The sequence below is a fragment of the Euprymna scolopes genome, chromosome 36, assembly GCF_053919585.1.
Source record: "Euprymna scolopes isolate OS-2025 chromosome 36, ASM5391958v1, whole genome shotgun sequence".
NCBI lineage: Eukaryota > Metazoa > Mollusca > Cephalopoda > Sepiida > Sepiolidae > Euprymna > Euprymna scolopes.
In genome coordinates, this window is record NC_136517.1 from 5,410,249 (window position 1) to 5,432,270 (window position 22,022).

The following is a 22,022-nucleotide window of genomic DNA, read 5'->3' on the forward strand; positions in this document are numbered from 1 at the left end:
TCGAATAAGTCATGTGAGATGTGACGGTCAATGGGTTCAACACTGTGACAAAACGACAGCTTGAAACAAGTGATGCACGGCAAAAATAGGAAATGAAAAGCACCCATTATAATGGTAACTATTTTATTACCTTTATCAACTGTGAACCCTCCCGTTTTGAAATGTGGCGACAATTACATGACCAAACTCTTTAAGCTTAATTCAAAAACTATTGCTAGTTTTTTACAAACGAAAGCACTGCATGAGATTTTGGCCAATAACGACTAACCTTTTGAAATCAGCAAATCAGATAGTTTTTGTGTGAGAGAAAGGCGACTGCAATATACATTAGCCAGCAGCTCTACATTTAAACAATAACGCATCCATCTGCCCTTTAGCCTATTCAAGTTTTTTTAAATAAACCTTTCTTCAGTTTTCTCCATCTGTTTCCTTCACTGTGCATGGTATTTTGTGTTTATTTTTTTATCAATTCCAACAGACAACTCTCCTAGCCAACAAAACATTCTTGTCTAGACTGACAGTCATAAAAGGGGCTAAAAATATGAAATATCTTTAGTCATGAGTACAGGTTGTAACAATGTAAAACATGTTACTATAGGATTGCTTTCCTACAGACTACAGCATGGTCGATCTTTAAATTCAGTGTCAAATACTTCTCCTAAACCGTTTTCATAAGTAATCAAATTTTGAATTATTTCAATTATTCAGACTAGTGTTTTCATCTTGAATGTTATTTTCAAAACATTTCGGTTGATGTAACCTCCAACCTTCTACAGGTATCTTGCCGAATTCTGAAATCTGCATAGAATTTTGCATGGAATCCTTTATTTAATCCACGGCGGCAGCATACTCTCGTTCCATCAGCCATGACTGGGTAAGAAGTTATTCACAATTGTATTCTTAGTATCCTCAACACTGAGGATTGAACCTTCAACCTCCAGAAGAATGTCACTTGCAACTAAAATTATCAGGTACTTTATCAGTTACATCACAGATCCTTGCAAGATTCCTGAGTTTGACAAGATATACCTGAAGAAGGTCTAATATGACATTATCCAAAATGTGAAAATAACACTCGGATGAGAACAATAGTTTGAATAATCCAAATTATCAATCCTCATCTCAAAAATTAAATTTTATTCATCATTGTTTAATGTTCGTTTCTATGCTAGCATGGCTTGGACGAGTTTGCCTGATGGCTCTTTTCCAGGCTTCTTGGTTTTGTGCAAGGCTTAGTCATAATCTGAATTTCCCAAGTTCATCCTTAACTAACTGAATCCATGTCTCCATGCCCTCTAAACCCATCAACCTCAATAAATCTACATCCATTAATTCTATTTACATTATCCATCCTTTCGACATGTCTATACCAATTCGATCTATTCTGCCGCTAAACATCAACTATGTTGCGAATGTGTAATCTATTCCTCAATTCTTCTGATGATTTTATTAAAATAAAATTTAAAAAATTTAAAAAACAAAACTGCTTGCTATTATTGTTTAACGTCAGTTTCCATGCTAGCACGAGTTGGACGGTTTTGCCTGATGGCTCTTCTCCAAATCTGTCTTGTGCAAAGCTTGGTGATCATCTGAATGTCCAAAGTTCATCCTTAACTGACTTCATGTCTTACACGGTCTACCCCTCCCTCTAAACTCTATGTTGCGGATGTGTGATCTATTCCTTAACTCTTCTAATGACTTCCTATCTCTGACACTTACACCACACGTCCACCTCACCATATCTGCATATCTGTTCTCAAAACTGTAAATGTCCTCCTCCTTAAAGGAGTCCCACTACCATACATCATGACACTCCTAACACAGACTGTATATAGTTTTCCCTTTATTTTGTGAGAGGAAACACAATTTGTTAAGAGGGGCAGAAGTTCCCTAAATTTCTTCCAACCTGATCTTACACAAGCTATAGAATCCTCTCATAAAATTCTTCATCATTCAGCTGCTAATCGATTCATCTTCTTAACCCTTATTCTTGAGTAGCTTTTGGCTTTGATAAGTGATGACTCGGGAGTTGTAAAAATAAAAAGTTCAAGATGAGGAAAACATTGTGAAATCTGTAAATGTTTTGTTTCAATCCAAATAGTATATTCCCCGTTAACTTTATGATAACTTATTTTGTTTCCATTTTTTTTTTCTTCATAGGAACACGGACTATTTGCGTTTGTAAAGACGACATACAACCAAACGAAAGTAAAGCTGAAAAGTGAGTTATTTTTTTGCTTAACGATTTGTTGTTCATTATAAGAGACTTTCTTGTCGTTTATCGTTATTGTTGTCCACGTGTGAAATACGTCGGAAGATTTTGTTTCAATTTATTCACGTCCCATGTTTATTATTAGACTACACTTTGGATTTGGCACGGGGTCACGGTTACAAGCACGGACTGTGAGCTTGGTGAACTGGGTTAGTCCTGTTGGGCTATTGCATCACTTTCACTAATACTCTTGGGAAAGTTTGTATTTGGATTCATTAGACTACTGTTCTCATCTTGAATGTCATTTTCACAATGTTTCGATCAATGTAACCTCCGACCTTCTTTAGGTATATCTCATCAAACTTGGGGAATGTTTCTGTCGAACTTGTGGTGCAGTAATTAGAGTATTTGGAAAAATCAATTGTAAAAGTGATAGTCTCTTGAAAGTTGAAGGTTCAATTCTCAGCGTGGGCGACCGAAAAATAAAATTGCGAATTAAGATTTCTATCCAGTTGGCTGATGGAAGTAAACCATGCTACCTGCGTGAAGTAAATAAAGGTTTTTGAAATTCCGTCCAAATTCTCGAGTTTGACAAGATACACCTGAAGAAGGTCATAGGTTACATCGAGTGAAACATTATGAAAATGACACTCGAGATGAGAATAATTCAGAAATGTAACCTCTTGGGAAAATTATGAATTCATATATACTCCTATATATTCTAATTATGAATTGAATAGTAGGGTAGACTAGACTCTTAAGCTTTTATTGTGTAATGTGTCTAGAAGAAAAACTTTGATATAAGTCTTTTTTTGCTTATTCTGTTATTGTTTCCAATTATCCTGAACTTCTCATTGCTACTGAATTCATGAAACATCGGTTCAGGAGAAAAAATGCAGTTGTTCAAAGTTTATTTCATTATAGATTATTCAAACAAATTTTTTTTTTTTTTTTTTTTTTTTCAAATTTTAATATTTTGTATCCAACTTTAGATTATTTTCTGAATTTTTAAAAAATTTGATCAATTTTTTCAGCTTAAAAAAAATTTAAACCCGCTTTAAATTTGTAATTTTTTTAATACACTATTATCGTTTTTGAAATATTTTGGGGTATTGTATGCAAAAGATGTTTATATTATATAAGTAAGCATATTACAAAACGTTCAACACGCTATCTTCACTAGTCCTCTCTCTTTGGCATTAAATAACACAAAAAGGGTTGATGTACCTTAAAACAATAAAATCAAACGCCATGAAATAAAGAACTTGAAGTTTAAAACTTTTTCAAAAATGACTGAATTCTGTATTAAATAACCCCCAAATTGTTGATTGCCATTAAACGAAAACAACCAACAATATTACATTAGGATAAAGAGCTAATTTTCAAATTATATATACACTAGTAGGCTGCCGAGCATTGTAAAATACGCTTTTTGATTTAATGCAGATTTCATATTTATTATTATATTATATTGGATCCAATATATAGTAATGATTTAAAAAAAAAAATTAAAAAAAAAAAAAAAAGACTTATGCGCCACTAATGAGAATTGAAACCAAAACGTTTAGCTTAAAATTTATTTTCGCCTCTGCCATTAATGACCGAACTATGAAGACATGCTTGTTGCAAGGCTGAAAATTAAAACATGAACCAATAGCTACTACGTTATGCATGCATGTTCATAATGCCAGTGTTCAACATTCACCTGCTAAATTTCATTTTTTTTTCCCCTAATTTTCACACTTCTGTACCGATTTTCCTGGACGAAAACCCCAAATAAAGTTTTGCATGGGTTTAAATTCCTTATATATGAAGTTTCATGTCTGTAGACCCAAAACTGTAGGAGGAGTTTGATGAGCAAAATTTTTTAAACAAAAATATATATGTATGTAATCAAAACATTGAAAAAAAAACACAAAAAAACTAACGTAAGGCAAACGAACGATGAAAACAGAAAAATGAACATGTGAAAAATGGCTTAAATAAGCCTGTTTCGATATTAAAATTTAAAAAATCGGTGGGTACCCGGGTGTTTTTGGGTATGTAGTTGGGGGTGGATAAGCGAAGTAAAAAAAAAATATACAGAAAAACGAACGTTACGTGAAAAATGTCTTAAATAACACTGGTTCAATATTTAAATTTAAAAAAATCGAAAAAAAAGGAAAAAAAAAGACATCTCACACCACGATTCGAACCCAAAACGTTTAGATAATGAACCAACGCGCTAATCAACTGAGCTCACGTGATTTACATGAAATTTGTTCAGTTTTTCAACTATTTAAAGTAAATCAGGTCATGACGTCATCTGGCGCATGCGTAGAACCGCTCGTTGTCACGAGAAGACCGCTTTTGTCATCAGTCATATTCACCAGACCTCTCGTTCACAGATTATCACTTTTTCAAGCATCTCGACAATTTCCTGTGCAAAAAATGCTTCAAAAGCTGAGATGATGCAAATCGACCTTCAATAACTTCATCACTTCCAGAACTTCGGATTTCTATGCTAATGGAATAAACTTGTTTCAGGTTGGCAAAAATGTGTTGATCCTAATGGTTCTTATTTCGATTAGTAAAGTTTTTTTTATGAAAAGAGTTTTGATCTTTTGAAGTTGAACGTCAAAAAACATTTTTGCACCAACCTAATATTTCTCCTTGTTCAATTTATCCACAGTTTTGTTATTTTAGCTCTACACTCTATGCATATTTGCTTGCCTTGTTCCATCACGTTCATAAACATGTCCCCAGCTCTGGGCACATTGTCTCAATTATCTCCTTTGATGGATTTGGCCTTTCAAATTCATCAATCAAATCTCGCTTTTTGACGTCAGCAATTTCCTCAACAATACGATCTAGAGACCAGTTTGAACACTGACATTTTTGCAAGTTGTGTGTTTCCTTTGGTTACTTTTCTTCTCTCCATTGTTTTGTTTAGTCTTACATCGAGCTTCATGACCATCGAAGTTACGGTTACCTCATTTTCTCTGTGCGGATAGGATTTCTTCACCACCTGTTAGCCATGGCAGTTTGCTGAGGAGTCTCTATCAGAAAGATGTCTTTTTTTTTCTTTCTCTCTCTCCTCCTCTTCATCCATATTTTGCTTGCCTTTCCTTTTCTTTCTTTGTTCATTTTTGGCGCCAAGCACCTGGAACCAAAAGGCGTTGGATAGTGTGCTGACGTGTCAAATCGCTGACTCATCCTTAAGGAGTGGTAGGGGTGTTGATATCTGTTGAGCGTTTTCTTTAACTTTCTTATCTCTCCTTCTCCCTATGCACACACACACCCATGCTCACAAACCATATGCACTCTCACACTAGCACATATACATTAACTCGTTCACAATGGCGTCTGCTCATCGAAAATAAATGTATAAACATTTTCAATTTTAATACTCATAATGTTTCTCACTGAACTTTCCATAAATACGAAAACAAATGAACAAATTGACTCTTATTAATAACTTTAATCAAATGTAATTTTTGTAATTGAGTGGGGAAGTTTTAATTACAATTTTTCAGACCTGTAAATAATTTATGGTCTTTAAATTGACTGAGACTTTTTCGATATCTCAGTTTAAGAATATCTCTTGTTTTACAAAGACTCAAAATATTAAACATTCGATGTTTTCTTATATGTATGAACTTCCATTTTAAACATGTTTAAACATATCGTTTTTGTGAATTTATGCTTTTAAATTTGTTTGCGTTTATCATCTAACATTTCTTTTGCTTTCGAATATTTAAGTATTACCTAAAACTAATTTTTTTAAATGTTTCTTTTAAAGCTGTCCCCTCCCAAATGTTCCACCTCAACTAAAACCCTAAAAAGGGATCGTCCAAAAACAGAATCCATGGAAAAGCTCCCACCTCAATATATTTCATTGGGCATGTTTCACTATAGATAAAAAAAAACAAATATATAATAAATAAATGTAACAAAAGACGAGTTACTCTTTTACCTAGCTGGATAAGTTTTTTAATATTTAACTGATTTTAAAGTCAACCTAAGTTTATTGGGTTGGTTTCTATGAGTATTGTTTAATTTTCTATTTTTTGAGCGATAAGCAAGACTCCAAAAGTGTGACTCTCTCATGTCAGCTATTTTTTTTTCTTGTTCTCATGTAACACTTGACACTCCTTGTTTTTTAAACTGAATAAACGCTTTAACTAAGTTAAAACACTAAAAACTTTTCAGCTAGGTAAAAACATAAGTTATCTTGCCTTTGATAACATTTATTTTCTTGAATTGAAAGCCATGTTTAATCTCAGATGTGTTTTCAGTGGGTAGCTGTTTTGTATAAGTCTTGGGCTTTAAAATTTTACAGGCAAGAAGAGCAAAAGATCTTTCTCGTGTGGACACAAAATTATGTGCAGGAATTTTAAAAGATTCAATACTGGTTTCTGATTGGTTGTTAACAAGATATTGCTCCATTTGATTGGTCAGTTCCTATCATCACTTTCCTCATCAGAACCCATCAACTTTCTTTAATCCTACCCCAGTATAAGTAAAAAATATTGCAACAGTTATATATCTGTTTTTGACAACTTTTTCATTTTCTTGTTTATAGTAAAAAATGCTCATTTTGATTTCTTTAATGACAGAAATATTTTCAAAGCTGACGTGTTTTTGATTTTGTCACTTATCCACTTTACCTATTTTTTTTTTTTCTGTGCGATAGGTATTATGCTAGTATTCAAATTGTGAAAAAAAAAAAAAATCCTTCAGCATTAAATAACCTAAGATAGGCTCAATATGTCATAAAATACGAAACACAGGAGGCACTGGATAACTCTTTGTTTCCAAATGATAATTTTCTTTCTTGTAAATCAATTTAGGCCAATATTGATTGTTAGTTGACAAAGTTCCGAGCTAACTGCCGATCCAGATCTTATAACGTGATAAATGAGTCATTTTAACTGTCCACCGCCATGACATTAACAAATGAATCCCCCACCTCTTACCTTGTATTGCACAACCTTTGTTCTTTCTTATCATATGAGTTTTACTTGTTGGTGCAGTTTGTGTATAGCGCTTGGTAGTAAAGCTATCGTTATTGGCTTATGAGGTATCTTGTTTACATGCAACCCTTTGTATATGGTGGGTGAGATTATACATTGCACTTCCTTTTTACTGCCATGTGATCCCTTTGAAAAAATCCTTATCATAGGATAAAACCAAGGATGTTGTTTGCTATATTTTTTGCTTGTCACCGTGTACACTTCACCCTTACATGGACTTTTTAGATTGTGAGAGGAAGAGCAAAGGCCACAATTAAAATATAAAGGATAAGAGAAGTGGTGAGAGGAATGGAGTGATGCAAATAATTAAAAGATGAAGGAAGGGGAAACAAAGATGAAGAACAGATTAAGAGGAGAGAATGGGAAGAAGGAGAAAGCTGCTGCTGATATGTGTCTGGATGTCACCGGATTGGTCGATGTAAAAGTAGTTGTGTACCAAGAGACGAAATTACGTCTATTTTTGTCACACATGCTGAAGCTGACAAAAAGCTAACTCCTGGGTTTCGTTATCAGAGGTGGCAAGTAAATCTAACACAAGAGAGTGAGGGGGGGGGGCTATTATGACATCCTAGTGTATTCTGACTTTGTGAAATCCTTTGATTTTTATAATTCTGCCAAAAACATTATCAAACAACATTAGAGTTAAGAATTTATATATTTAGTAAGATATGTAAATGTATATTTAACTGACCCAACAAGTCTGAATTCATTCAGTATAAAACTCTAAAACTGAGAATGTCGTTTGTCACCTTGATTGTTTGTCACCGTGCACACTTTGCCTGTACATAAATGTTTTAGATTGATGGGAGATATAGAAAATGACATTAAAAAAAAAAAAAGTGATGAGAGAAATGGAATGATGCAAGTAATTAAAAGAGAAAACAAAGGTGATGAGTTTGAGAAAGAGAAGCGAGACAGAAGGGTAGGAAAGAAAGATAGTGAGATGAGAGAAAAATGGCAGTCTGTTATGACATCACAATGTAGTCCGATTTTGTGAAATCCTTCTGCTTTGTATGAAATTATGTAAATTAAGAGGAAAAAGAAGAGGAAAGAGAAAGGGTCTATTATGACTAGGGCTATGACAAGAGAATATGCTTTTGTCTTGACTCTCAAATATATATCCGACACAGAGTTAATCAATTGAGAACCACATCACTCTATATCTAAAAACGTATAAGATATTAACTGGTATATACTCGAGAGTCAAAACAATGAAAAGAATATTCTCTTGTCTTAGCCCTAATTGTGACCTCACAATGTATTTTAACTTTGTGAAATCTTTGCTGACGTCTTTTTTATGGAAATCGTCCCAAACAAAGCATAAAGCCACTTGATGTAAGAGCCAAAAAAAAAAAAAAAAATACTACAAGATCAAAAATTTGCCAATAATAAATGTTAGGTGGAATAGATTCTGACTCAAAAGACAATAATTCTTCCCTCTTTGTCAGAAACCTTGTTCATGAAATGTGAGAACTAAGAGAAAATTAGGGAAGTGAGAGTTACGAGGATGACAAAAGTAAACCCAGGGTGCATTTTCTACTCTCCTTGCTTGTTACCGTGTGCACTTCACCTATACATGAATGCTTTAGGTGGTTGATGAAGAGGCAAATGACATCAATAGCAATTAAAGGATAAGAGAAGTGGTGAGAGCAATAGAATGATGCAAATAAGAGGAGAAAAGAGTATTATGACATCACAATGTATTTGGATTTTGTAAAATCCTTTGACTTTGTAATCCTTGTAAAATATGATTATCAACCAATCTCAAAGGTAAGAAATTGTATATGTAATAATATACAACAAATACTAATCCAACAGTTTACAGGTGGTCTAATATCTTACAAAAATAGATGAATTAAAAAAATTGTATCTTATTTTCCTATATTGTATCTACATATGTTTTACACAATTCCTCAAATTTGATTTGTCAATGCTTCCATCAGATATTGTGCGAGTTTCATTTTTTTCCTTTCACGGAAATTGCTCCAGACAGGGCATAAAGCTGCTTCATGTTAGAAACTAAAAGAAATAACATATAAAAAGTAAATGTCAAGATTAAAAACTAGTCAGCGATAAATGTTAGATGGATAGATTCCAACATAGAAAATAGCAATTCTTCCCTCTTTGTCAGAAGATCACTCATGGAACGTGAGAACTAAAAGATAAAATAAGGGAAGCAAGAGTTACAAGGCTGCTGAAAGTAAACCCAAGGTTCAATTTTTATCCTCCATAATAAGACTATATATCTAATAACTTGGTTGTTTCGTGTTGCTATGTTTGTGGAAATCTCTCTCTCTCTCTCTCTCTCTCTCTCTCTCTCTCTCTCTCTCTCTCTCTCTATATATATATATATATATATATATATATATATATAACTACTTCATTTATTCACATAAATTTAATATACGAAAGTATAGATTTATGCGTAAATTTTAAGTATTTACTTCAAAAGTGCCCAAAGAAAGCGGACATTCGCCGGTAGTCGAATGGAAAATAATGAGACAAGCTACCACATGCAGACATTTAGATGACCCATGTAAATTATGCCTCCATGAAAAATTTTCTATCCTGTACTTTAAAGAACCTCAAAATCTATTAAACTGTAGGCGGGAAATAGCAAACAACTGTGTTCACAAAATAAAACTTACTCTAGGATAGCGATACAAAATAGCTCTAAAACTAACAATAACAATAGAAAACAAACATTTAAATAAATTAAATAAACATGAATATACATAAACGATCACACACATATATATATATATATATATATATATATATATATATATATATATATATATATATATATATGCATTGTGTACACATAGGTATATTTATATGTATAAAAAAAAAAAAAAAAAAGGAGAACGGCCACCTAAAACCACTAACCTAGTTCTAAAACAGATCCTTTGTTTGATAAAATGCATGCCCATTGGCTGATAGGAAGGGGCGCGGTGGAGACTAGAAAGCTGATTGGCCAACTAGAAATCCTCAACATATATAAAAACAAGAAGCAACGACAGAATTCGCGCATAAGCCTGACGAATCCTATAGTTGGATGAAACGCAGAATATTCAGTGTAGCTTAATCGCCATATATATTTTATATATATATATATATATATATACATCATTTTGGTGCTTCCAAATCAGGTTGTCTGAAGACATTAGCTTTCTCACCAAAAATGCACCAAACTTTGATGTTGTTTTTTTTCCTTTCCCTATGCAAAACTTAATCATGTTCTGCAAAGCCCAAACAACCAAACTAAACACACTGTCACCCAGAATAAATAACTTCTCTGTCCTTTTTTGCTGTTGCCCTGGAACCATAAACATAATGCTAAATATTTTGCATAGAGCAGGTATTAACCCAAGAATGGTTTTAGCAGGTTAGTTGAATAAGCATTTGATGGAAACCATAATCCAAAGTGCTCAATATCTTGAGGTGGGGTGGGGTAATTTTTGTAATGCTTTGGAGGTCTATTCAATTTTAAAAGTACTCAGTATCCTAAACGGAGCAGGTGTGTTTAACCATGGTGATCTGTCTCGAAAAATGTTGTTGCATAGAAGTTGTAATGCAAAGTTTTCAATATTCTAGATAAAGGTTTTAATCCAAAAGTGCTTAATATCCTAGATAGAGTAGATATGTTCAAAGGTCATATTGCTCACAAAAAGAAACATGAATATCTCTTTTATATTATGTTATACAAGAAAATATGCTCAGCGTTGCCCGGAATAAGAAGCACCATATTGTAATCGAAAAGTGCTCAATATTCTGAATAGAGCAGGCATGTTCAAATTCAACTTATTTCATCTATTTGTTTTTGTGACCCCGGGCAACACTAGGCATCCCTGCTAATACTATACAAAACTAACTGTACCTACCCGGTTTTGCCCAGAACCAAAAGGAAAAAAAATTACTGACTTGATGAAGAAGTGGAAGTTAATTTTGATGACTTTGTAAATCAAATTATTTTGTGAAATAGAAGTATTTTTAAAAATTTGTTTTAGAACTTGATGCTAATCAATAAATAACAAATTATTATTAATGTGGAGTGAAGAAACATGCACACGCAAACAGGATGGAGGTCGAATAATTTAATGAATATATATATATATATATATATATATATATATTATGTATATTAGTGTTGGGACGATTAATCGGAATTAGAAAAATCAGTACATTTTGGGATATCAAAATTGGAAAAATTTGTATCTATTTTTCAAAAAATGATTACTTTATCTTTATTTGATTTTGTTTAAAACAAAATCTTCCACTGCTGGTAGTAATCATAAAATGATGAATACTTATTGATTTTATACTACCAGTAAAACTAAAATCTATAACCCCCCCCCTCGTGTCCACAAGTGTGTTTTTTACATTTGGGAAAATATCTGCATATTTAATGTGTTTTTATGGTAATCAGAAAACTAATAGCCTTATAATTAAATATTTAGAAGTTTATAAAGAATCGAAATCTGTAATTGTGTCAGAATCAGGAATTTAGTATGGAATAGGTAATTGTATTGTATCGTCCTATCACTAATGATATTTTTGAAGAATTAGAGAAAACTTAGTATAATTGTACGGGATCAAGGGATAGAACTCTAACTTTTTAATCGGTTTTGGTGAGTAAAGGGAAATACGAACTCCAACACATTCTGATGTTATCAGTTGTACTCTGGGGTGGGGTGGGGGGGGTGATACCATCACGAAAAACAACTCTTCAGATGCTGACATCCACATCTTAGTTGTATGTTAAGGCCATCATTGTCAGTCAGTTGATCAAGTTATCTCCTCATCTACTAAAGCTCTCCCGATCTGGTCCAATCCGCAAACTGTCTGCAATTATCGCAAAATGGAAATTGTCTTGAACTAAGACTGACTCCTAAATTTATTGAATCAAGATCGGAAATCCTAAAAGTTTGATCTCTGTTTCAAAGTAACTGATAAACGGAAATGATTTGCTCTCTCAGCCACTTCCGGCTGATTACTGAAGTCTTTGTCTGCCTTGTTGAACAACTTCCCCTGTTGTATTGGATATTGATTTTTTTTTTTTTTTTTTTTTTTTTTTTTAACTCTCGAGACAGTTTTCTCTTTTTTATGAATCACTTCCTAACTCTCTGAGGAAAGGGGGTGTCATCCATAGTATCAACTGATGAAAAAAACGACTTTTTTTTTAATATAATAGAATAGCAGGGATAATTGTCATTGCCCAGGCCATTGATAATAAAAGATTTAACAAATGTATATCTTGCATCTTTCTTTAAACCTCCCAACCTCTCTCTCTCTCTCTCTGTTGTCATCTAGGAAATAAACAGATAACCCCAGCATATTTACTTATTTAAAGAAATTTCATGCATAATACTAAATTGATTTTAATCAGCAGCACTTTTCATGTATGTCTCTAATTCTGTCCAGGATTTAAATATTTGTCAAATTTACAGTATTTTTAATTTTCAGTTTATTTTTATTTATTTATTTTTTTTTTTTACTTTTTGAAATAAAATTACCATTAAAGTGTGGTATACTATACTTTTTCTGTCCTCAGTCCATGAAGTAGAAAATCACTTAGACTGAGAAAACATGTTTAAATAATACAGTGTGTGTGTGTGCATATATATATATATATATAATTTTTTTTTATTTTTATTTATTTATTTTTTTTTTAAGAAATCAAAATATAAATGAAAGGAACAAGTAATCTGGATATTTATTTTTTTAAAGTTAAATCATGTTTTAGGCAATATGGAACAGTCCTGCTTGTATATTGTCTGTTTGTGTGTGGAATTGGCTCTACCAAACTACTGTCAATTTTTGGTCTACAGACTTGAAACTTGATATATAAGGGACAAATTCAATTCAGTTTAAGCAGATTAAAATTGTTAAGGAGAAAATTGAAAAAAAAAAAAAAAAAATGGAACTTGGCTGGCGTAAGTCGACTAAACATGACTATATGACTATGTATGCGCAAATATACATTTCTAGGCTTAACATTATTTTTTAAGTTTTTATATATGTATGGACGTGGCTCAGATAGTAACGAATAAGGCAATATTAATTAAAATAAGACAATAAAATCAATACACTTACAGGGGGAAGGCTCCCCCCTCCCCTATATATTACAGGGTCTGTAGTACTTTTTATAAACAAATCATTTGGTTATTTTTTTTTTTTCTCATCACCAAAATAAAGCAATTATCAAACTGTAATCACATGTTCCTACAGTTATGGGGAAATATGTTTATTCAATGTACTTAAATAAATAAATGGTAAGATGGTCAACATCTTGAAATTTGGCATGTAGACATTTGTCATTTATTTATACATACATATATATATATATTAGTAGCCTAGGTAAGGCCACAGAGGAGGCAACCAAAGCAGCAAAACTGAAGCTGCCTACCAGGACACTATGTATACAAATGTAGGTAAATTTGGGCATATTTTATTGGTTTGAAAATATAGGTTTTTTACCAATTGTCATAAAATTTTAACCATAGAATAGTAGTATAATCTTAAAAAATTCTACAAATTTTCATGTAGTTTTGCTTCAGAACCAAAAATATGACCGTTTCAATATTCATATATTTGGCTGCAAGTGTGTGTGTAGATATATATATATATATATATATATATATATATATATATATATATATATATACATACACCAGCTTTTTTTATCAATTTTATTTTATTAGTTCCAAATTTCAGTAACTATTGATCAGAATTTAACAAATGAAAGCTCGTTGGAAAGGTAATGACCTGAATTGTGTAGCAGACTGTGACATTTGCCCTTATGGTCGCACATTAAGGGGATCATCCAGAGTCTATTTTGGTACTTTTTTTACAGTCATAAAATGTTTCAATCATAGTCAATTTTTCTAGTTTTGCACATGAATTACAAAATATCTATTCAGAATCATACATTATTTCCAAAAGAGGGCAGATATAACATTATGAGAAATATTTGGAATCAAGTCTCCCCTTGCTGTTATTTCAGATCATTTGAAACGATAGCAGCAATTTTTAATCTCCCCTCTATCAAGGCCAGAGGCTTTGAGGAAATATATATATAATTTCATAAGAAATGCAACTTTTCAATTTTAACGTAATTTTCAAAACATTAAAGTTTGATGGAATTTTATTTGGGGGCACATGCACAGTAATGATTTTTTTTTTTTTTTAATTTTAAATCAAATTTTTTGTTTGCAAAAAAATAGCAAAGTCAACAAGTTATGTAAAAGCACAGAAGTTATTTATATTCACAATATATTTTGAATGTTTGTGAGGCGGCTTTAAACTTAGATATGATAGTCATCGTCACAACCTTCTCTGGCAGACTTTTACGTAGTGCAGAAAAATTAAGACAAGCAATGGTGATATATCACACACATTTGAAAAATTATAAATGTTAAGCAAATGTGTAATCTTTTCTTCGTAAAATATAACAATGTCTGCGGAACGGAAAGATATTAACTTGACGAAAAAAGACAATGCAAACAGATGAATTTCTGTAATACTGTATTTACAACTCATGAATAAATATTTATTTTCGTAATCGTTTTCCACAGAATTTGGTCTCAAAACTTGACCTTGAACTTTTCTTCTGCACAATTCATCACGTTTTATATTGGTGTTCAATTATGTGTTTTTTGTTTTTTTTAATTCTAATGAATTGCACAAAAGATCAAGAAATTATACACACCCTCTGATAGGGTTTTGATGGAGTAAATCTGTGGGACTCAAATTTGATGATTTGAGTAGATCACTGCTAAATTCACCACAGTCCCAACTAAAGTCTATATGAATAAAACAGTGGATGTATGTATGCGTGTGTGTCTGTGTGAAAATATTTAACCGATAAGCTCTTTAACTGCTGGTCACATAACACTGAAATTAACAGGAAATAGTAATCATGCAGCAAAGATGCTTTCTAACGAGTAAAATCTTTGGATCGATGAAAAATGCATACAGAAATATGTTGAAATGTGAAATATTCATTCCAACTTGCCGACATAGTTCTATTATATTTGTGCATGTGTAAATTCATTCGTAATATGAAGTGGTTTAATTTTAAATCTTTCTTATCTATCTGTCGATAGCTCAAACAGTAGGGAATGTGGCTGGAGTGCTAAATGTTTTCGCTTTGATTCTAGCTGATGGAATCCAAGTTATTTTTAACTTTTGAAATCGGTACTACTGAATTGGCACCTATAATAAATATGAAATTTGCATGAATTAAAAAAAATATGTAAGCGTATATTATGACAGGGCAAGGCCAGTCATTCCTCCACACCACTACTAATTTCTTAATAAATTGTTGTATTGCTAAAATGCAAGACTGCAGACTTTTTTCTGTATCTTTTTAAATAAATGAAACCTGTTTTTTTTTTTAGCTTCAGACAAGGCAAGAAAAAGAACAAAAGGTGATTATTGCAAAGACGAGATGCCCTTGAAAATACTAAGGCTATAGATAGGAGGAACACAGTCAGCAGGAAAAGAGTCGCACAAGCCTGCAGTTCCTGGAAAGAAGCTACTGGAATAGGAAGATGTATTATGAGTCATCAAAACAGTCGATTGATGAAGACTACTAGATCAGTGAGTCTAATGAGTTCGGAAAGCAGAGGCAAAGAATGAATCAAACAATTCTGAAGAACACATGACATAGTATTTCTAGAAGAGACTGAGACTAGCAACATCACATCTGTGAGAGAGAGGATGCAAAGAAGATGATAGGTAGAGGCCAACCAAATTGCAAATATACTTCTGAATCTTATCAATAACTCTCAAATTGGATAGAGATTTACTAGCCCAACAGTATCGCATACTAGTTTGTTTTTTTCATGTATGAAAAAAAAAAGAAAAAAAGTTCAATAAAACTTGAATTTTATTCGATCCAAACATTTGAAACTGAAATATGAACTACTTTTAATAACTCGTTTCTTAAATCGATTTATTCAAATCTAAGGCAGACTTCTAGTATCTCTATGTCTACTTGTATACTAAAGGAACTTTGCCTGTATGGGTTTGTTCCCTATGGACTCTGAAATGGCTGCACTGATATTTTTTGTAATTTCACACAAGTATATTTTAGGTGTCTGGAAGTCTTCTTAGATAGGTTTTGTAAGTTGATAATCAAAAAAATCTGATTAAAGAAGGAACAGTCTAATTTTGACCAAAGTTAACATCCTTATAAAGCCTAACATTAAAAATGCATCTGAGAAGTTTTATCACTGCACAAACAGAAGGATTTGGCGTATAAAATCAACAGTAGTTGCTTTAATATCACTGAGACACATTCGAAACGAATGTTTCTGTTTAAAACACAGTTGAACTATAGTTCGATACTTGACTTTTGCATTTTAAACTTTAATTCAAGCCATTTTATAAAAATAATTTTAAAAAAATAATTTTAAAAAAATAATTTTAAAAAAATAATTTTATAAAAATAATTTTATAAAATCAACAAGTTCTTTACAGTACAATGTTGTATGCCAAAATCATGTTGACACACTGGTTCCCGCTGGACCACCAAAGTTAAGCAACATTGAACCTGGTCAATACTAAATGGGTGATCATTTGCGACTTCCGGGTGCTGTATGTGCTCTCCGCTTGTCTCTGCATTGTTTCCAGTCGTCCTGGTCTTCTCCTTGCCACTGGACTCAAACAGTGCCAATTCAGGAGAGGTGTGGTTGGATATTGCGCGACCTTGCCTCACAATTACACGCGTGGCTGCCCCTATGGGGGTTGTCTTTCGAGACCTAATGAAGGCATTGAATGTAGACTACAATGTATTGTGGAGTAAGTCACTGCAGAGAGTCATGTGAAGCTTCCACCTGATGCACTGTAGTGGGTCCCCAACTAGAGCAGGCAATTAATCGATTTGATTGAAAAATGGGCGATTTAACAGCTTCTGATGACAAAAGTATTGTGTGAAACATTCGTTGATCCTCATTCAATCCCGGGTAATGTTGGGTCTTCCTGTTCTTGTAATATAAAAGTATGGTTTATTTTTAGAAACTTTCATAGGATAAATATTAAATATATCTTCTCGATAATTAAGGAGATTTATCTATACGTGTTATAAAGCAGTTTTATTCTTTATTTTCCAGTATTTTACATTTCAATGGTATAGCAAGTTCTGGTTGAAAAAAAACAGAAAGACTATGTAAAAAATGTAGGTCATTTTTAAGCTTGACAAATAAACGGTCCAATACCTGAATTACAATATCTGTATTGAAAAAAAAATGGGAGTGTAGCTTGCTAATGTTGCAGGCAGCGAATGAAAGTAATTGAAAAAAAGAAATGGATTTTCCATTATTCAGTTGCTATTAAAAACGTTTCATAACTGACGTAGTACATCGGCACCCAAAAGTTAAAAAGGTTCTATCTGTACTTTTTTTTTTCTTAACTCAAACAAGAGGTATTGCCACTTGGTCATAACAGGGAATTTTTGGAAGTGGAGTAGTGAGATGTCTGTTGACATTACATTTAAATTTCTGCATGTTAATAGAGTTGGAGAAGCAGGAAACAAGAAGGGGAATCCTCAAGTCTCGCAGTCCGAGAGAAGAAACTATTAGAATAGAAGGCTTTCTAACATCTACGGACCTCAACAGTGAAATGGTGGGATTTTGCTACTTATCAGGTTGGTTGGCGTATGTATGTTGAGGGGGGGGGTACAAGTGGTACGAGTTAATCAGATCACCTTCCATTTTGAACAGACTTCAAAGTTTTATAAGTTATAATCTATAAATATAAAAGCGAAAATGTATGTATGTATGTTCGCTTTTCCTCGATGTCCACGAAAGGCTTCTTTCAAACAAGCGCTTGCTCGCTTCACAACTTTTTAAAACTTTATATCATCTAGAAATTGTAATATCTACGAATTATCCACGGAGTTCGCCTCTCTATTTAATTTTATTCACTTTCAAACCTTAATTATTCCACATTTCCCGCATCGGCACGCATTACATTCGCTTTTCAGTATAAAAAAAGCGAACCTTGACTCTAATCACAGGCCCAGAGCCAGTTTGGTCAATGTCGACTTCGTCATATGAGACTCTAGCTTTCATTTCGAGACGAGGGAGCGGGTTTTTAAAAACAAACAAACCTATTTATTCAAAACTGTCCCGCACAAAATAACTGCTGAATACCTATCGCCGTCACGTCAATCAAAAATGCACACCTGTTTGTTTTCAAACACTTTACTATTTTCCAACTGCGCGTCGTCAACGCTTCGGCTTTTTTTCACATACCCCGAAAAACACCCGGGCAACGCCGGGTACCCCTCGCTAATAAACAGGGAGCGATTCCACATTTCCCGCATCGGCACGTGTTACATTCGGTTTTCGGTATAAAAAAAAGCGAAACTCTACTCTAATTACAGGCCAAAAGCCAGTTGTCTCAAGAGAAGTAACGTTTGTTCAATGTCGACTTCGTCATATCAGACTGTAGCTTTCATTTCGCTCCTCCTAATAAACAGGGAGCGGGTTTTTAAAAACAAACAAACCGATTTATTGACCTCATTAAAAACTGTCCCGCACAAAATGCTTACTGCTTAATACCTATCGCCGTCACGTCAATCAAAAACACGCACCTGTTTTTTTTTTAACACTTTACTATTTTCCAACTGCACGTCGTGAAGACTTCGTTTTTTTTTTCACGGGCACCTGTTTTTTTTTCACATTTCCGGGTTTTTTTCACATACCCCAAAAAACACCCGGGCAACGCTGAGTACCCCTCGCTAGTTCGTTATAAAACTGATAAAAACTTTGCTTCAGAAAGTTTAACTGAATGCGTGACAAGAAATAGCTTAAAAGTAGTCAAGATGTCATCTGAAAGAAATCCCATTTCTTACAAGTTAAGATGAGCAGATTATCACAAACCTTTAATTTATGATAATGAGAAACATCATAACACTCGTCTTAAAAGATGCATGAGACCACTTGTGATCATATAAAGATGTGTATCAGTTTATATATTTGTATGTGCAGGATACACTCCTAAACTAATTAACCAATCATTATACATTTTGAAACACAGTCACCCATGGTCATAATGTGAGCTATATTTAATTTACTTTTTTATGTAGAGGAAGTAAAAAAAAGAATAAGAGGTTGGTAGCTTTTCATGAAAATTCAGATATCTCTGATATTTGAAGTTTTAATGTAAGTTTTCATTTTAAACATGAGGTTTAGACATTAATAAATATTTTCTAAATTTTCGTTTTTTTAATATTTTAAGTGTTTTAGAGGCACAATCGCCCATTTAAAAATTCAAATATTTCAGATTTACATTGAATTTGATCCATTATCATTACACAGTAATTAAGCAAGATTCTTTGAATTTCAATTTCTTAAGATTATTTGATGATCGAATGGAAACTGGTGTATCAGCCTGACTATGCCATATAATGACTCAAATAGTAAGATAGACTAGATTCTCAAGCGTTGGTTGTGTAACTGGTCGAACATAAGGAAACCTTTAGATTTTTTTATGTTCCTTAGAAGCACCGGTTGAGTTTGAATAAAATAAATATGTATTATATACGTTTGAAACCAAAAACAACGCATTATTACAATATAAACAGACATTTATTTTGTTTGAAAATTATGTTGAAATTCATAAATATATTTCGAGACAAAGTCTCATCATCAGTATGTCTTTCTTTCTTTTTTTTTTTTTTTTTTTTTTGCCATGGTGTTGTTGGGGCAGAGGATCAGAAAGTAAAAAAAAAGAAAGAAAGACATACTGAAGATGAGACTTTGTCTCGAAATATATTTATGAATTTCAACATAATTTTCAAACAAAATAAATGTCTGTTTATTTTGTAATAATTCGTTGTTTTTGGTTTCAAACGTATATAATATGTATTTCTTTTATAAGGAAACCTGTTTATCCCAACATTGTCTCCAGTTATCTTGGACTTTTTCTTGTCACTAGACTCCAGCAATGCTGGTTAAGGATAGGTATTGTTGGTGATTGAGTAACCCTTGCTTCACTATAGACTTCTCATGCAAGTATTCTTATAGATTAAAAGGAGGTAAAATACAAAATTATACTAGGAAAATCCATGTGTGCTTTGCATATATGGACAAATGTCTGTGGAATCGATCGAAGAGAAAATAACTAAAATACAAAATCATTGCTTTATTTGCTCATCTCTACCATTCGGTTGGACATTTAGTGTGTGTGTGTGTGTGTGTGTGTGTGTATATGTGTGTGTGTGTGTGTGTGTGTATATGTGTGTGTGTGTGTGTGTGTGTGTGTGTATATGTGTGTGTGTGTGTGTATATGTGTGTGTGTATATATGAGTGTGTGTGTGTGTATATGTGTGTATATATGAGTGTGTGTGTGTATGTGTATATATGAGTGTGTGTGTGTATATATGTATATGTTAGTGGCCTGGCATGACCACAAGGAAGTACTGTAAACATTTAATTAAAAACGTTTAATTTTTGGTTCCCCAACAAAAGGAAGGTGGACCTGTAAATATTTACAAATGGACAACGGTGAATTTACTAAATTCACCGTTGTCTGTTCGTCAGTTTGTCCATTCATCTGTCCATACCTTTCTAAATAACTACGCCTTGGAATTTTTTGAAACAAACATTAAACATTATATGAGTAAAAAAGTAACAGAATGGATTTTCTGGGAAAACTCCGGTTGTCCCCCTGGGAGGTGCCTTTCGGGTTAAAATGGCTAAAATTGACACTTTTGTGCTCATTAAAAAAAAAATTGATGCCTTGGATTTTTATAAAACTTTCTGAAAAGTTGGAACTAACTGATTTCTGTATAATTTTGTTTGTCTATACTTCGTGATAACTCTTGGGTATGTCTCAGGGGCTCTTTTAGGGCTAATTAAAATACTCTATTTTTGGGATTATTTTACCATATTTGTCCAAAATTTTCTGTGTATGTCTATGTAGTAGTTTTGCATGGTGTGGAACTCAAATTTAAATATGTTAAGGCCTTGGGGACTTTTGGGTCTAAATGGGGGGGAGGGGGCAAATGATTCACTTAGTTATTTCTTTTTTTGCATGGTGCAGAACTCAAATTTACATATGTTAACGCCTAAAACTGCATCGTTTGTTCATTTTCACCAGGATTTGCCGTCCCCTGGGGAATTTTGGGGGCTAAATGGGAGGGGGGGCAAATGCTGAACTTAGTCATTTTTTTATGCATCATTCACTGTGCACTCACAGGGGAACATGCATCACTTGTTTTTTAAATTTGAATTTTAATGGGAAATACTTTTTTTTTCTTTTATCACCATCTTCCTGTCTACAGAACTTGAATATTTTGTTTCTGTTAAAAAAAAATATATTTAAGTAAAATCCTGTTTTCTCTTTTTTTTTTTTTTAAATTGACATGCAAAAAACCAAAATTGAGGAACAATTATGCATGTTATTTAGAGTCTTCCGACTACTCTTCTCATCTTTAGTGTTATTTCCACAATGTTTTAGTCGATGTAACCTTTGACCTTCTTCAGGCGTATCTTGTTGAACTCTGCATCTTTTTGTCAAACTCGGAAATCTGGACGGGATTTCCAATGGAACGCTTTATTTAATCCACAGGGTAGCATGCCCTCGTTCTGTCAGCCAGGTTCAACAAGATGCAACTGAAGAAGGTTGGAAGTTATTTTGACTAAAATGTTGTGAAAATCACACTCAAGATGAGAACAGTAACATGAAGAACCCAAATAATCCAAATAATCAATCCTCATCTCAAAAATTCAAAAACCTTTACTCTGGCAATCTATTAATCTTTTGTGTTCCATTTGTTCTGT

At 33.0% G+C, this 22,022-nt stretch overlaps 1 protein-coding gene across 2 annotated transcripts in view; it reads left to right on the forward strand.

Moving 5' to 3' along the window:
- LOC145260304 (transmembrane protein 87A-like) overlaps positions 1–22,022 on the forward strand; it is a 135,573-nt gene that overhangs the window by 39,766 nt on the left and 73,785 nt on the right. For both annotated transcript variants that reach the window (XM_080118192.1, XM_080118191.1), the window contains exon 2: positions 2,161–2,221. In XM_080118192.1, coding sequence (XP_079974318.1) covers positions 2,161–2,221 — 61 coding nt within the window. The remainder of the gene's footprint in view (positions 1–2,160; positions 2,222–22,022) is intronic.